Source organism: Lipophrys pholis (assembly GCF_963383615.2).
Source record: "Lipophrys pholis genome assembly, chromosome: 16".
NCBI classification, from domain to species: Eukaryota; Metazoa; Chordata; class Actinopteri; order Blenniiformes; family Blenniidae; genus Lipophrys; species Lipophrys pholis.
Window position 1 is genome coordinate 15,592,055 of NC_137634.1, and position 17,567 is coordinate 15,609,621.

General features: G+C 41.9%; 1 protein-coding gene across 1 annotated transcript in view; it reads left to right on the top strand.

Annotated features, from left to right (window-relative positions):
- dchs1b (dachsous cadherin-related 1b) overlaps window positions 1-17,567 on the top strand; it is a 78,293-nt gene that overhangs the window by 44,191 nt on the left and 16,535 nt on the right. Inside the window, exons 5-7 of the mRNA XM_080483913.1 lie at window positions 14,727-14,915; window positions 16,335-16,566; window positions 16,776-17,012. Coding sequence (XP_080340039.1) covers window positions 14,727-14,915; window positions 16,335-16,566; window positions 16,776-17,012 — 658 coding nt within the window. The remainder of the gene's footprint in view (window positions 1-14,726; window positions 14,916-16,334; window positions 16,567-16,775; window positions 17,013-17,567) is intronic.

Here is a 17,567-nt window from a genome sequence, read left to right on the forward strand (position 1 = left end):
ACGATACGGCTATCTGAGCTGCGGTGGGGGGGGGGGCAATTTAGGGATGGGGGAAAATATCATCATGTGCATGTCTTTTGGAGGTCAAGTAAACGATAAAGGGTAAGCTGACATTATGGAAGTGTGGGCAGAAGTGGGAAGAGGGGGTTGGTTCCAGCGATGCAAATCTGTCACAGCAGGTGTATGTTCAAAGAAATGGTGAATATTGTATTTTAGCACTTTGATTACAGGGGGAAAGTGGCTGATACAATTCTATGTTTACCCAGTCATATAAGTTTGAGTTAAGTAATGACTATAGGCAATTGGAAAACAAGATTTGGGATTTAACAATGCTACTTAAACCCTTTAAAATCTTTAGATTCTATCGTCAGATGTCCCCTCACCTCACAGTCTGCCCCTGTTCTCTTCCCTACTTTTAAAACCCAAATCTACTCAAATGCAGCTTTGATCTGGTTAATAATCTGCTTTGCCCTCAGTCCACCTCTCATCCCTCTCCCAGGCAGACTCAATGTGAAAAACCATGTGATCGTTAGAGCCCCATCATTTCCCATTACTGTGTGGCTTAGTGCATCATAGTCAGCACCTCCTACCTTGAACCTCTTGGGCAACTGTGTTGGAGGTCTGTTTACCCCGTGACTTTCAGATAATCTGCCTTCGAGCTCTGAAAAAGCCCTGCTAAACCCCTCAACCTTCATTGCCTGTCCTCCCCTCCTACACGGGTGAACATGAAGCCACAACAGAAAGCCGACATGTAAAAAAGTGAAATCTTTTCTCAGTCCCACATGTTCAATGCACATATCAGATAAAACAATGAACACCCATGCAATTCCAGTTCTCTACCATTTCTTCACATTCTGTCTGTCCCCTCTACTTTGTCTTTCTTAACCTCCTGTTTCACATTTCCAAAACACCACATCAATTCGACTGGCTCGCTCCCTCGCTTTACACCTTTCCTCAAGCACACTTATTCTCACAGTTTCCACTCCTCCCTGCACATGCTCCATCCGACACCTCGACTGCACATCATCACCTCATCTCTCAGTATCACAGCCATTAGTGTAATCTCTCTTTCATCCCTGTGTCTCCTGACTTCTGTTTACACCTCATTCTCTCTTCCCGTCCTGGACGACAACGGTGGGCGATCCGTGATTTGCACACCAGAATCTAAGTGATCATATGTAGTATTCTGGGTTGGACTTTGCTACAGAGCGTTTGGTAGCCTTCGCTGCTCGTCACTTGCCCCTCAGCCAGAGACAACATATACCCCATCCAACTTTTTAGGAACTTCTTGTAGAGTGTGAAGAAAATGTATTCTGTTCCCTGTGAGACTCAATTAGCAGGAACTTAAGGATTAGGATGAGGTAATCATTCAGCCTCATATGCTTTTATTTTTTTTTCTTCAACTTTCATGACGTCAATGACACCATGGAAATGATTCAGCATAGTTAATGAAAGCAAGGCAGATACTAAAAAATGAGAAAGATGGAGTTATGGAGATAGAAGAGGCCCCTCAATTAATCAGTCACTGGAGTCTCATTATTTTTTTTTGAAGACAAAGTCTGTCTACATAGAGGCCGTTCAGCTATAAATTAATCTTCATCCGAGCTTATCTAATGCTGCTCTTCAAGCAATTAAGATTCAGAGTTTCCCAGCATTCAGATAAAGTAACTGTGTAAGCATTCAACATTCCTCTGAGTACCTGCAGTGTGCTTCTTTGGTATTTTAATATAGACAATGGTGTAATCTGTAGCTCAAGCTTCCCTGCTCATGTCTGGAGTGTTTGTGTTTGAAGCTACTAGTTTGCTGTACTGTGCTTCTACTTTTCCTTTATGTTGAGAAGCCGTTTCCCAGCAAGCTGACTGATGAAGTGCAGACGTGCAGCTGATTTAAGTCTTCTTTGCACACGTTTGTAGGTGTGTAGTGCTAACCCCTTTAACCCAACTCTTTTTTTTTTCACCTCTCACATTCTCTCTCCGTCCCTCCGTCCTTTATCCCTGCCTGATTTGCTCCCTGCTGGAGTTGGCTGTCTCTCTAACCCCAGGGCAGCATCATGCATAGCCAACCTGTTTTTCTTGGAAATTCCACTTGGCAGCTCTTGGCCTCCGAGGATGGTTCGATAATGATGGAGGAGAGTGCACACATGTGTGCTTGTATACTTTGAGCAAATGATTTTGTCTTTAATAGATGGTCTGCATCACCCACCACCTTGTTTACCAAGTGTGTTTTGGGTTTTATGAGGCTTTCGGTGTTTGCTTTGAGCTGTTGGGTTCCCTGCTGTTTGACTGAAGCCACACGGTCTGCAGTGACGGCTGAGGAAATTAACTAAATAAAAGAATCGGCTTTAGTTTTCGGATGACCATAGCAGAAGTGTGATGACCAAATAATGGGAGGAACAACCTTAAAATGCAAAGATCATTTCAGTTGCTGAAATATCATAGGAACAAACAGTTCTTTCCTGAAAATAAGTCAGCTACCCCTTTAAAGAAATGTCAACATGAGGGGAATCACTGTGATTTAACAGGTGCTTTAAGAATCAGGACTGTGTTTCCCACCACTTCCTCATTTATGCAGAGTCAGGAAATTAATTTAACAAGGATAAGCTTGTTTTTCACCCCCCCAGGCTATGTATGAATATGCAATTGCAGCATATAATATCCACCCCTCCTCCATAAGCACTGGTGCTTGTTGTATCTCAGAGTCAATGAAAAAAAATGTTATCAGGATGTAGTGATCATGCGAATGTAGACATCAGTTTGGCTCCTAAACTTTCAGCAGAATAAAGTTCATCAATAGAATTCATTAAGATGGGACAGCTTTGACGGCAAGCTGACCATGCAGCAGTTTGTGTAACTGTGTTGATGGACAGTGGACCTGCGTGTGTCTTAGCATGTGTGCGTTAATGAGCATTATGCACTTTAACGCCGTCCGTCAGTTTTTAAATTGCCAGTGCAAATCTTGTCTAGTGGCTGCAGTTCATGACCTTTAGACCCACATAGTTTAACCTTCTCAATGCTAAATCTACTAACTATGTTTAATTTCATCTTGCCGTCAAACCCAGTTGCTAATAGGCATCAACACAGAGGACCCTCTATATGATTCCCCCACCAGTCACCTATGGGTGACCCATCTCTGACCCTGATAGTGGTTCAGGACCAGGTCAGTGGGAGGCTAATCCATTTACCATAACTGGCCAATACATCTAACTGCACAATCAACTTAGTCCCATTGTCTGTCTGATGTCAAGTATTTGCTGAAATTTGCAGAATGTTGTTAGACACTTATGATGCACATGACTATGGAAACCGCAAAAGGTCAAGGATGTCAAATTCAAATTTGCATGAATATACTGTGTGTGTTTGATTACAGGTTTTATTTTTATTTTTTGTTTTCAACCCCGTGCCTTGGGTAGGGCATTGTCATAGGTTACTAGATGGAAGCAGGCCTGTTCTCCCTATACTGGCCTATGTTGTACCTATGTTTGCAGGCATTGCTGTTACAGTGTGATACTCAGTGTGTTTATTCTCACAGAAGATGTGTATATCGATGCACAGACATTTCCGCAGCCCAAAGCTTTAATTTTCTTCTGCTATCCCACAAAAGTGTGTGCAGAGACAAGCACACCCTACGGAGCCGATGTGCCTCTCAGCAGTCTACAACTATCAGAGTAACCCAACACCGGCTGTAAGCTCAAAGCTCAGGGGTGCTCCAGCTATCTTTTACTATTATCACCTCCCCGGGGTGAAGGTCACTAAACGCCTGACCTCAGGAAGAACAAGGGAATGGAGGAGCGACATGGAGAAACTACAGACGCAGACGAGGGATTTGGAGAAAGAAAACACACATACACACGGCTGAATCTGTTCGTTGTGCTGAACTCCCATGCCTCCCAAAAAAAAAAAAAGCAAAAGATTAACACTGATCTTAGCTTCAGTGTTCCTTCACAAAAGCTTTTCTCTTTATGCCTCCAAAAATATATGCAAATTGACTTGCTGTTTTTCTTTTGTATAAAGATAACAGGTGTTACTTTCCCTGTTTGTGAATGATGCATGCCCGTCCCACTGTGACCCTCTGCTCACACAAAACCATGGACACACGCTCTAATGCAGCTCAAAGAAAGAAAGGTGCAGCTGGAAGTTTGGTTCACCTTTGACCCTTAAGACTCATGCTGATTTCATTATGCACAGAGGCACGTGCCACACACACATGCACGGATACACAGTTTGCAAAAACCCTCATCCCTGAAACTAATATTGCCACTTGACTGTTACCTCTTTGTATGATCAGTTTTTTTCGGGGGGCAAACAAAGGTAGTTTAGTCTGTCCTCGGCAAAGTCTGGCTTATTTTCAATGATAAACATGCTCGGCCTTATTAGTGTGAACCTCCCACAGTGCTGTGCGCTGGTTTACAGATTGAGAAATAAAATAACACAGAAACATAAATGTTTACATGAAGAAAATCAGGCTTCAACTGGCCTGGAAGCTCAGTGCACCATAGAGGAGGGACTTGGTTTCCGTCACATACACATTTGACTTAGTTTGAATTGGAAACATGTCAGTATAGAATCCTTTAACTCGAGTTTGGCTCGATTTATTGTGTTCTTAACCCCCGGGCAGAGATAGTAATAGATAAATAACATAATAAGTGTTTGAGTTAAGGGCTTCCATCTGGCAACCTCTGACAATGCCCTACCCAAAGCTTTAGAGTCAAATACAAGGGCTCATTGTGGCACTGACAAATGAGTTTTGGAGTTTACTCCTGTGTTTGTATGAAGTCAGCCATTTTTATCTGGCATGTTTTGAGCTTTCTGTGGCTTTTCAGTGAGTCAGGCTTCATGTTGAAGACATTTTTTATTTGTCTAGGAGCCACAATCAGTCACTACATCCAAAATACCCTTAAGTTGCCTCAGTGTTTTACCAGGCTAGCATTTGGGAAGTGATCAAAATTTACAATGTTTTCACTGCACTATTTTGACTTGTTTTATTTTCACCTCAAAACAAATTGTTATATCTATTATATTCAGTGTAGTGGGTCACTGCAGTTGATCCCGAATCATTATGGTTAATGGCAGAGTAATATAGCCGGACAGATTACCAGTCCATCATAAGGCAAACACAGACACTAATTGTTTAATTAATTCAAAATAAACAGCAGAATGTTCAAAATTATAAACCAGTATGATAACATTGTTAGGTTATAATACTAATCAAACTTGAAAGCAGCATTACTGATTTGTTGCTTAATATACCACACGATAACACAAACAGTTTTTCTGAACTATTTACCTCTAGTGTGCTCAGCGTTGAAGCACATTGTTGACGTGGTGACTGATGTGGCCATGGGGGAAATCGTCTTACGGCCTTGAGGATCTCATCCAGGAAGCATGACTAAATGGGTGGAGGGCTGCAGAGGCTTAGAGACACTATTTTGGTTTAGTGGAGCGAAGCTGTGTAATCAACTTGTATAAGCCTGAACCCTTATGTTTCATGTTTAGAACGTATTGTGTGTGTGTCTATTTGTGAATCATGTTGTGAACCATATTATTGAGAGGTTAGGAGTTTCCCCCCATAGGCCTAATTTAGAAATGTTTGCGTAAACATCTGAGAGTAATAAAATGGTGGCGATAATAACGTTTACTTTAATACTGTCAAACATCAGCCTTATCTGGGAGAACTTGCCCACAAAATGTAAACATGATAGATAACACACAGTTACACAGCAGCACATGTCCAGTTTATGACCAGATCAAAGCTTTGGCTAACATTTTTCAGATTCTCCTTCACCCACTTGAAAAGAAAATATTACTGTGAAAAGGAGCTTATTCAAAATATTTTTTGTTTCTAAATCGCTTTAGTTAGCTAACATTGACTTTTCTACTCCCTCAGCAGCTGTCTTTGTGATAAATTGTGCATATTGGGACTATTGATCTTCTCTTGTCTGTCCTTTTTACTTTCACAGATGGGCTAATCAATACTTATAATCAGAACAACATGTTGTTTCTACACAGATGCAGATCGTGTAGCATTTAAGAATTTATAAACATTTCTTTGTTTTGGATGGTTGAACTACGGCACTTCTAGAAAACAAAACTCGGAATTGAAGCATTGTTTTATGTGAAACGTTGCAATTTTTCTTTATTAGCACAATAAAATTTAATCTCGTCTAATAAATACTTTACGACAATGGATACATTAGGATGGTGACTGCATATGCTCCAAGGCCCGATTTTATAATTTCCTTCCTTTCAGTCCAACAAAAGTGTCTTGACCGTACATAAAATACAAATTGGAAACAATAATCAACAACAAGATGTGAAACCCTCAAATTCCAGGCACTGGTTCTCAATGATATACCCTTAAACTGAGGTCTGAGAGCTCCAAACACTCGTCAAGGAGAAAATAAGATCCTGCGGTGTGCCAGTTGGAGAAAGAAAACGAAACAGATTCCACAATCTCTACGTCTCTTTGTCATGTTTTTATTGCACAAACCACTAAAATGCCCAAAATTTATATATACACACACGTCCTCTCCCATTCTGGGAGAAACACTGTAGCAGAAACACAGATGCATCCTCTTAAACACATAGTGCTGTTTTAGCCGGTCAGAGGATTTTTAAATTACCCAGAGTGGTGTCCCGGAGGCCACTGTGGCCCACTCCCTCTCAATCATTCATCCTCTCATTCATCCCAAAAAACCCAACAGCTCAGACAGTCTCACACAGCAGCCCCGAGTCTGTGGTCCAACTCCGGTCTGTCTATGCGCTCTCTTACTCTCTCATTATTGTTTTCTCTTCATCATCTCTCAAGTAAAATTACAAGTGGAAGACAATAAGTGATCGTCATTGCTCACCTTACATTACAGACTTCACTGTGTAAATCAGAGATTGTGACCCGGACAATGATTTCCTTTCATATGTTGTTTTATTCTTTGCGTTGCGGCTTTGCAGTGATGTGATATTTTGACAAGACATTAGACAGAACAGTCGTGTCTATCATCTACATTGTAACAGCACTGAGCCTCATTAAGCTCAAGCATGTCTGACTTTGAATGCAGACCAAGGATCATTTACAAAAGCATAATGTTGATTTCCCTAATTATTATTATTTTTTCTTTCAAACAACCCTGATCTTGAAAAGACTCAATAATTGTGTGTGTATTGCCTCTATCATGTACAAATTTAAGGCTAATGACCACAGCTGAGAATTTAAATTGACTGTTTGTTCTTTCGGGTTTTGAACAAGCACATACCCCTTTCATTGAGTGCACCTGACCTCAATCTCCTAATTAGCTTTTCTGTTAGTGGCATTGTGAAATCTTTGGCATTTCACTGAAATGCACGTCTGCGGCTCGCAGCTGCTGCACAGACGGAAAGAGAGGCACGGTTTAAATGGCTATAAATGTTTAACAATAAGTAAGAAATAGAGCTGATCTGTTCTCTGATGAGGTTAGCTGTCAGTTAATACCCAGAGGACCCTGAACAGGGGGCGCAGCAGGAATACATACTGTTGACTGGCAAACATGAAATCCCCCAAGAGTAGCCGCGTTGAAGGGCTTGGCACAAGATGGGATCATGACCATCTAAATCTCCTCCGTCTTATCGCTCCTGAGTCCAGTAAGATAGTGTCACCCTCATGTGACTCTCTGTCCATCCCACAACCAGTAATTTCTCACCTTCTGAATTCACTTTTATGCTTCATTCACAGTCAACCCTGTCCTTACCTTTTCTTTTTACCTGTATTTGATGAGGAAAACAACTTTTTTTGTGAACTCGTACAGGCTGGATTGTTGTGCATCTGCATCATGAAGCTAAACAGACTCACTGTTTACAAAAACTGCCAAGATTAGTCCGACATCTGAAAAGTTCACTGCCAATAAGTGTTATAATGGACAGAGTTTGTGGAACAGTGACTGATTCAAGCTTCTCGGATGGTCGAAATTACTTTCTAAAACATAATTGTGTTCAGTTTCCCTATGGACCAATGTTGGCTTTGAGAAGCTCATGTAAGTATTTATTGCTAGGCTTGATGTTGATACACATTTGACTTATGACCTTAAACTCTTTTGTTGTCGAAAGCTGACAAAAGCAGAGTGCAGTTGATGTGTCGCATCATCTATGTTTTGTTTTATTTTTATCCTGCACAGCAACTTGTACACTCGTATCACCGTTGTATTGGCTGCTATTGCACCGTTGAAGCAAGTTGCCTCACAAGAGTATCAGATTTCTGTTCAGGTCCATCTTCTTTTCTTCTTTTTTTTTTGCAGAGTTTTGAGTATAAGCAGGCACAAGGAGTGACAGCACATTGTTAAAACCAACATGGGTAAACTATGCCTTCTGTTCTCCAGCATAGGATGCAGCCCAAAGACAAACCTGCTAATGCACGCCACGTGTCTGCATGTCAAACTCCACAGGCCAGAGCCGTAGCCCTCAGCTATAGTTTGTTTGTTGTTAAGTTTTGATCATGAAACTACAAAATGGGTCATGAATGTGAAGTATGCAAAGTATGCACCTTTGTAGGCGTCAGAGAGAGAGAGAGACGCCGATAGTTTTTGGTGACAATCATCCCTTATTAGGCTCATTAATTACATTAACATTCTTTCTTCCTAATATAGAAATCAATCTCTCACCCGGGCCCTTTCACCTCCCTCCTCGTTCCCTTCCCTCAGTGGTTTGATGTTCATAATCATTTCCAGCCGTGAACTCCACATGAAAGACAACAAGCACTTGCCGTAATAGGGTGCTGAAAGAACGAGTGAGAGAGAGGCTAGAAGCTAGGCAGGACACTAAAAAAGAAAAGGGGAGGTCAAGGGAGGAATGGAGATTGAACGAATAGGGAGATGAGGCCTCAGTCCTCCTCATTCCCCATTTTAAGGTCTCATGCTATCATTAGCCCTGCCTTTTTGTTCTTTTGCCAAACTACCCCCTCTCCCACCTTCCCCTTCCTTCTCTCCTTCGCTGCCATATATCTTAATTGTACCCGGAGTGCCTCAGCTCATTGGCGACAGCAAGGCAGAAATTGATTTGGAGACTTGAGAATGCCTAATAGGAGGAATGCAGCTCGCTGGAGAGCAAAGGAATGTGTCAGCGGAAAAAGCACAGCGATGTCCAGTGAATACTTTTGCTCCATCCAACACTCCACTGCTACACTGCTGTTATTTAAACCCAGGCTCTCATCTCAGTTTGTTGCAAAAAAAAAACCCCAAAGAACATCACGTTAAGGCTGTACTTATAGGTAAAGTTTCTTTTCCCAGAGACACATTAGAATATGGAGGGAATGAGATTGAATCCTCCACCTTGGGTTTAGAAAACTAACAGCTCAACACCCAATAATCATCTATAATGTGCTTTGTTACTCATGCTGTTTTTAATTGAACAGCCATATTGTTAAAACATTTCTTTTTTTTGCTTTGTTTTTGATGGCAGTATTCCTAGACTTTTTGAGTTAATTTTGAGAAACTGCAGATACCTTGACAGTTTCACAAAGGAGGAGAAGCATTCATGGTAACCAATAAACCAGATTATGCAAACCAGAGCAGAAAGTGAAGGGAAAAGTTGATGCCTTATATGATTTATAGTCTGAAAGGACTAACTTTTCTCTTTTAAATATGGAAGTATCTTCCTAATGAGATGAGGACCCTGGGACAAGTATATTCCTCTGTGTAATGTTATTACAACCAACAGAAAGGGTGGTCAAAGCTACTGAGCAAAACCAGCATCGTAATAAATCGTAATCATCCTCTAAGTCTGCAAATAGTGGGACAACATTTACAATAATATTAGCCTTCCTCCTGGCCTGTTTGACTCGAGACATGATGATGGCTTTATAAACATTCACTCCTGGCACCGGTCAGAAAGGAGAAGTAGATTAGATCGGGATGACTCTGTCTTTTACAGTCTCTGCTATGAAAGCCGACAGAACGTCTTTCTGCCTCTCTTTCACGAGAGGCCATAAAAACCCCGAGCCACAGCAGCAGTGCAGCTGTGTCCGGGAAGCCGTGCGCAGACTCCCTCTGACACTAACCGATGTTTTACAGAGACAAACTGCAGAGAACAGCAGGATCTATCTGGACCAGCGCCCACATCTGGAGAAGATGAGAACAGAGGAGTGGAAAAGATAGCAGAGATAGAACACGGTGAAAGGAATCAAGGCCATGGGTAGAATGGAGGAGAGTGAAAAAAGGGGTGAAGAAGGGAAAAACACAATCTGGGGAAGACAAATAAAACCTGGAACACATCAGCTGATGTAATGCTTGTCCATCTTAAGGTTTGATAAGATATTGGCAAAGCAGAAGAGAAAGATTTTGCACACTGGTGTTATTGAACACCACCTTTTAATCTGCACCGCGTCCCAGACAGAGATCCCAGACCAGTACTTACTGGCATTGTGACCGAACCCTGACAGATAAGTGTGGGTGATCTGCACTGAGCAGCAGACATGAAATGTTTGACATGTGTGTCTGAGGTCTTAAATGGACACTGTGAAATAATGACAGTGGCAGAAAATTCAAGTTTTAAGACTAAAGGGCAGAAAGAGAAACTGGTTTTGAATAAGAGTGACCTAAATGAGAGCTGAAGTCTGGATGTTTTCAGTGAGTGATCGCTCCTCGGCTATCCTAGCCAGGGATGAATGACTCTCCGTGGACTAAAAAGCTCATGGCCTGCCTGAGTCTTGGCTGAATGTGATACTCGGCACACTCTCCCTGACTGTTTTTCATATAGTCTTCACCTGGTTGATTGTTTGGCACTGAAGCGGCTTCATTTCACAGATAAACAGTAGTCAGCCAGTGGACCACAATATAAGCAAATCAAAGTCACGCTTTTGTGTTATGCTGCACTTATGTTTTATGCATTGCAAATTCAGATGGCCGGCAGATGCTGAAGTGTTGCAAGCGCAATTCCTAGTATATTTTGGTGATATTTACACTGCCGAGGAGCTACTACATATTTCAAAGCCAAGAGCAAAGAGGCTATGCTGCTGGGGTCTCACTTAATGGATGTTGAAGTGGAACAATTGATGCATGAACTGAAAGTGACTTGTTGTTATCGCTCTCTGTGTTCTTACCAATCAAGCACACATATCACAAATATCTGTTTGGAGTTACTGAAGATTTTCTTTGTCGATCATCATTAATTCAGTCGTCTTAGCAGGTGTCATCATTGAGCTCCCTGCTTATCAGATGTTTCACAGAAGACTTCTCCTACTAAGTAGGATATCATTGCTCCAAAATAAAGGAACAAAAACAATGATTTTGAAGGATTTAGCCTATTCATTGCAAATTGTGTACACCATTATTTTGTCTCTCATTTGCATGGTTCTATAAATGCTGCATAAACCGAAACAACTAACAGAAAGAAATAAAACACGATGATCAGCGTGGGATTTTAGAGCCTCGCATGAAAAAGAGGAGCAAACTTGGCATCTCGGCTAAATCACAGCTAACTACTCAACTACCTTGCCCAGTGACAAAATGCATCCGCACCCCAAATACTCCTTAAATGTGAAGGATTTATATGCGAAAACATCATGGAAACATGCACTATGCAGACACATACTGTTCTCAACAGCAGAAAAGATTTAGATGTTGAAAGGTAAGGACTGGGCTCTGTGTTTGTGTTGCTATGTAATTGTGTGTTTATCACGGCAGGGTACCTCCTGAGAGCACAGTGAGGAAAAGTTGTGCAGAGATGAGGCTGGCGGGCTGGTCATGGATCAGAGAACAGGCTCCGGTGTGGGAGAGATTCCTCCCTGGCAAACTCTCACGACTGGCTTACCAGATCTTTTGATTTAAGAAGACCTGTCCAAAATGTGTGTGTACTGGATTACCTTTTTGGCTTTATGATCGGGCTACTTTTTTAAGTCGAGATAAGTGCTGTCAGTGCAGGATACACCAACAAATTGCAAGAGTTTTCCTTATCCGACCTGCTGCCTGGGTAGTGTAACCTGAACATTGGTGCCATGCTGTCAGGTGGACTGACAGATATGATCCTTTTTGGAAGAGAGCATGCAAGTTTCTTGTGGTACACATTTTGAAATGTTCTTCTCGAAGTATTGTTTCTATCACTGTTTTGCTCCTCTGAATTTTTTCCATGTTGTACTTGTGCATTTTAACTCTGGAACCACAAAACCACTACACTGTCCATAGTGTACGAAAGCAGAAAGACACAAATTGGTACGTTTTTTTTATTTTATTTTATAGCTCATGTGGTTTCTATGAAGGAGTGCTTGCAAAGCCGTTTTCAACTACAACCTTGTGTTTGACTTGCATACTTTTTCCGGCATGAAGAATATCCACCATGCTGCTTTTAAATTTTACAGTGTGTGAAGAATCAATGTCTTGCTCTTCCCCTTGTTCTCAGCTTTTAAACAAGCCTCCATTTGCCCAAATACTAGGTGTACTCAGTCGATAGTGAAGTATGATTTTCATATATTTCCAGCTGGCTGGAGGCTGGAGGCCTTTTGCAACCCTTTGTTTGGGATGGACGCTTGGTGGTAAAGATAGAGGTGATGATGAAGTCACTCTATAACCAGGTGGGCGGTCATGGGTGTTTAAATCTATTTAATTAGATTAAGTGAGAAGGATGGGGTCATCGAATATGCAAGCATGTGTGTGTTGGTGTGTGTGCGTGTGCGCGTGTGTGTTTGTGTGTGTGTGTGTGTGTGTGTGTGTGTGTGTGTGTGTGTGTGTGTGTGTGTGTGTGTGTGTGTGTGTGTGTGTGTGTGTGTGTGTGTGTGTGTGTGTGTGTGTGTGTGTGTGTGTGTGTGTGTGTGTGTGTGTGTTCATGCACAGTCGTCCAGCTCTCATCACCACAGGTGGCTAATCCATCACAGACAGCTAGGAGGACACGGCGAACACCCAGACATGACCACAGATCCCAGAGATAGCGGTAGTCTCAACACTGTACTCTATTGGAAGTCCCAGCAATGATCTAAAAGCCCCAGGTGTAAACACTGACCACAGGAAGAGGCATAGTATAACCCCTCGAAATCCACAACTGTCTCGCCATAGTAATGCAGGGACTAAAAACCCTGCAGGAGCTGTTGTAATATCACCCTGCTTTAATTTCCTATAGCAGCCACAGTATAACTCCAGGTGGGGGTGTTTCTGTCTGACTAAAGCCAATGGGAAAGTGTAATGATGAAGACGTGTTGATTGGGTGGAGGGATGGTCATAGCATACTGGATGATCCAATCCTCGGTGGGCTTGAGGGCCAAGGCAGGTTCACAGCTATAACTCAGACATGTTTTGAAATCATTGAATAGGTGCAGACAAAATAAATGTTTCTCTCACTTTTGTTTCTTTTCTATTTTAACCCCTGTTAAAATAGAAAAGAAATCTCATATAAGCATACACCTCATATAATTTAGGGGTTTCTAGTGGAGGACCAATGAGAAATATTATTATTATTATGATTATGCCAATATTTTAAGTATTTTTAGCTATGGTGCTAAACATTTTAAGAGTATTACCATATTTCACACAAAGTAAAACATTATGAAAATTTTTTGTCTTTATATTGTCATGAACTGTGTATTGGTCAGATTGGTCCTCATATCTCAAAAAGAAGTCCTGCTGTATTATAAATATTCCGAACCACTGTGGAGCAAGCATGCAAATTAAACAATGTCAATAAATAAACGTACTGATTCTGACAACTGTGACTGTAGTGATATTTGTATTGTAAGTGCACTGTGTATAAGCACTTCTTTTCCTACAAAATATACAATAAAGGAAGATGTTTTTTTGTCACTATTAAAACAAAAACAACAATCAAGATATTTAATAATCTTTTATGCTGAATTAGGGGATGATGTCATCAGGCCTCCTGGATCTTGGCTCTCGTTCAAGGCTTCCACATCTGAGCAGGAATGCTTCTTTTAACAAGCACCATAAATGCCACCAAACAATGTTATGGACCAGTGTAAAACTTCAGTCGGAGGCAGGACCCCAGAGCACGCGGGACATTTCCTTTTTGTGTTTTGCAAGGAAATGTTTGTACTGTTGAGATTTCTTGGTGTTTTAACGGGTTTTGTCAGCGCACAGGATGTGTGTCTGTGGGTTTGTGACGATGGCTGAATGAGGCTGTCCGTGTCAGAGGTTGGGTAAACAGAGTTGAGAGTCGTGTCCAAGGTGTGTTAAAAAAAAGAAAGTTGTTCAACTGTGATGTGTGTGTCACGTTGTGACTTTATTTAAATGCAACTTCATCACCACGAACTTCTGTGGAAGTCTCCTCTCCTCTCGTCTCCTCTCCTCTCCTCTCCTCTCCTCTCCTCTCCTCTCCTCTCCTCTCTTCTCCTCTCCTCTCCTCAGTAGCCATGGTTACACAGCACCGCATCTCCCTCTGCCAGTCCTTTAAAGACACCCACAGAAGATCCCCCCCCCCCCTTTTTTTTTCAACCATATATCTGTGATCTATAAAATAAAATCGCTCTCACAGATGCTCGTTTTTATAGTACTCTGGAAATCATAACAAGTAGTGCGATGGTGTGTGATATTTGGACAGGAGCAGATGTATGGGTGTTTGAGGTGACTCTATGATGGGGCATTATTGTGATAACAGAAAGGCCCTCAGCTCATATATAACATTCGTGACTTGTGTAGGTTTTTCTTTCATGCCAATTCGAGGGCCTGCTGGGTGCGATGGCGTGATACTTTTTGAAAATCCGTCTGGCTCACGGGCTGTTTGGCACCAGTGGACCGTCAGTCTTAACTCATGTCTGGTTTCCCTTAGGTGTCAGCCACAGATGAGGACCGTGGTTCCTTTGGTGCTATAACCTACATGCTGGGATCAGCCTCTGGAAGCACAGTCCCAACCCACTTTACCATCGACAAGGAGAGGGGCCAGCTTTGCACCACCACAACTCTGGACAGGGATGACGGACTCGACAAGTTTGACCTGACAGTCACTGCAACAGACGGAGTAAGAACCCATACTGTACCTCCCAAACTAAAGCAGCTGCTATTGTCGGTTGATGCATCATCATTGTTTTAGCACAATTAAAACAGAGACACGTGTTGTCATTATTAAATGTAAGGTTTTGCCTGGTTTTGTCCCAGACTGTATAATGTGTTAATTGTAAATCTTAAAAGGCTCTGGTGGATAGATATTTGTAATTTAAGATTAACCAGGCTCTGCTCTATCTTTGTGCAGAGCAAGATAAGCCAGATGTTCACGTGGATTCATAAATTTAGACCTATAAGTAGAATTGATCTTCTCATCACATTCATGCCAACAAAGCAAATTAGGGCCATTTCCTAGATATTAAATTATTCCTTCGTGCTTTGCACTTTTTTCTCTATCAAAGGAGACTTAATTTTAACAGAAACAGACCGTTGAGGGCAATTAAAAAAATCTAAATCAAGTAAACTAAAAGCAGTACCTCTGAAGCAAGGAGAGGAGTATTTCAAGTGTGTTGCTTCAAGACCAAACACATTGCCCGCTGCATATGCCATACTCCCACTGATCAAAGCTGCAAATGAAAGGCAAATTAAAGATGTGTACAGCTGCTCTCAGATAAATCTGATCAAAGTGACATTCAGGAGATGCTTTCAAAAGAGCGGCATCCTGTCCGTTACTGTGTACCTCCAAATATCAAGGGGAACGGCAACAGCATGGCAAAGTAATCAGAGGAAACCAGAAGGGATACAAGAGGGAGAAGGTAAAGAAGTAGGAAAACAGATCCATTGAAATGGTCTATTTAACTAACTATTTACTCGAGCATTATGAAGACTGAACAAGATGTTTTACCTGACCACATTTATGTACACAGTTTGCTTGAAGATCTTCCCAACAGTCCTAAACACATTTAAACTGTCGATTAACTAATGAATTCAGTCAATAATAAAGCGCAGTGAAACATTGATTCTCTTGTGTGTAGTCAGGTTATTTAAAGAAACACGTACTTTACATACATAGAAATCGTTATGAATCTTTCAATATTACCACTGGAAGTACCTTTCACACATTTCCACATTCCAAACTTGATTCAGCTGTTTCCTGCTTTCCTCCTCTCAACTATTCCTGTGTTTAATGATCTCATAAAACTAAGCCTGCAGATACAGAGTAATGAGATGCAAGCTCTTCCCGTCCCTGACAAATGGGCTCGGTGGCTGATTGGTTTCATATTTCAAAGGATCTTCAGCAGAGAAATGTTTCTGCCTTCCTTCACAGCTGCTCATTTTTACAGTGTAACATAAATACAATGTCACGGGGTTTTCACATGGAAGTTCTGCACTGTCACTTTTCACCAAGGGGCAAGAAAAACAAGTTAATGTTGCCTGAGAGAACGTTTGTTTTCACTGAAAGGATGTTTTATTTTTTTATTTATTTTTTTTGCAGGGTGGTTTGAGCTCCGTTGCCCGAGTAAGGGTCTCTGTCGTGGATATCAATGACAACCGGCCCACCTTCTACCCAGTTCTGTACACGGCCAGCCTAAGTACCCACAGTGCCCCTGGGACATCTGTAGTCAAAGTAACAGCCAATGACCCTGATTCTGGAGAGAACGGCAGGGTGACTTACCGCACGGTGCCTGGTGGAGGCTCCACTTTCTTCACCCTCAACAAGGACACAGGTGTGTTTGTGTGGAAGTTTGAGACTTGAGATTTGCTCTAATATAAAAGTCTCCTTGAGTTATTAGTATATAGTAAGCTTCAAATACAGTATTTAGCACCGTGCGTTTCAAGGTTTGGATTGCTCGGTAACTGTTTCTTTTGCGATTTGTCTGGTTTATACAGATTTTGTTCTTCCCCCTCATCTCTTAATCATTGCCTTTCCCTTCAGGTGTCATTTCACTTTCTCGCTCGCTCCATGGCAAAGCCAACACTGTGATTTCGATGGTGATATCAGCTGAAGATGGCGGTGGTCTGACGGCACCTGTTAACGCCAGAGTGAACGTCAGCGTCGTGGGAGGCTCTGTAGCGTCCCCGGTGTTTGATCAGGCGCAGTATTTTTTCACTGTGTCCGAGGACGTTCTGAGGGGGACGGCGGTGGGAGTGGTCCGTGCTGCCACAAAGACAGGTGAGGCTTATATCCCCAGCTTGAACCTACCTCTGTCTTGTACTTGTATGTGTCGGGGGGGGGGGGGGGGGGGGGGGGGGGGGTTCTGCATGGGGTGAATTAGTTTTATGTCACATATCTATTTTCATCATTCTGACAAGTGCCAGGACAAGAAATACAGTAATGGGCTAGAGAGTGCACAAATATGCAAACTGTGAGAGATTACACTCCATTAGGAAATCACATCTATCACAAAGCGTGGGTTGTAGTGGCAATTATTTTCACTGCAGTCAGACCTTTGTTTTCCCTCACTGTTAATGACGGAGACGTGGCTTCGAATGGAGCTGTAACTCTGAGTGGGAGTCAGAATGATCGGTGATGCTGCAGACAGATGCCCACTTAAAGTATCTCTGTCTATGTTACTGTACAGCATTTTAAGTTAAATAGAGACCTTTTACCAAACTTTGAGTGAACCCAGGCCTTTATAAACAAAAGAGCTTAGGTAAACACGTCATATCCATGTCTTCTAAAAGTGCGTATGGATGTTGTATGGTTTTGTAGCACATTGAATTTTCA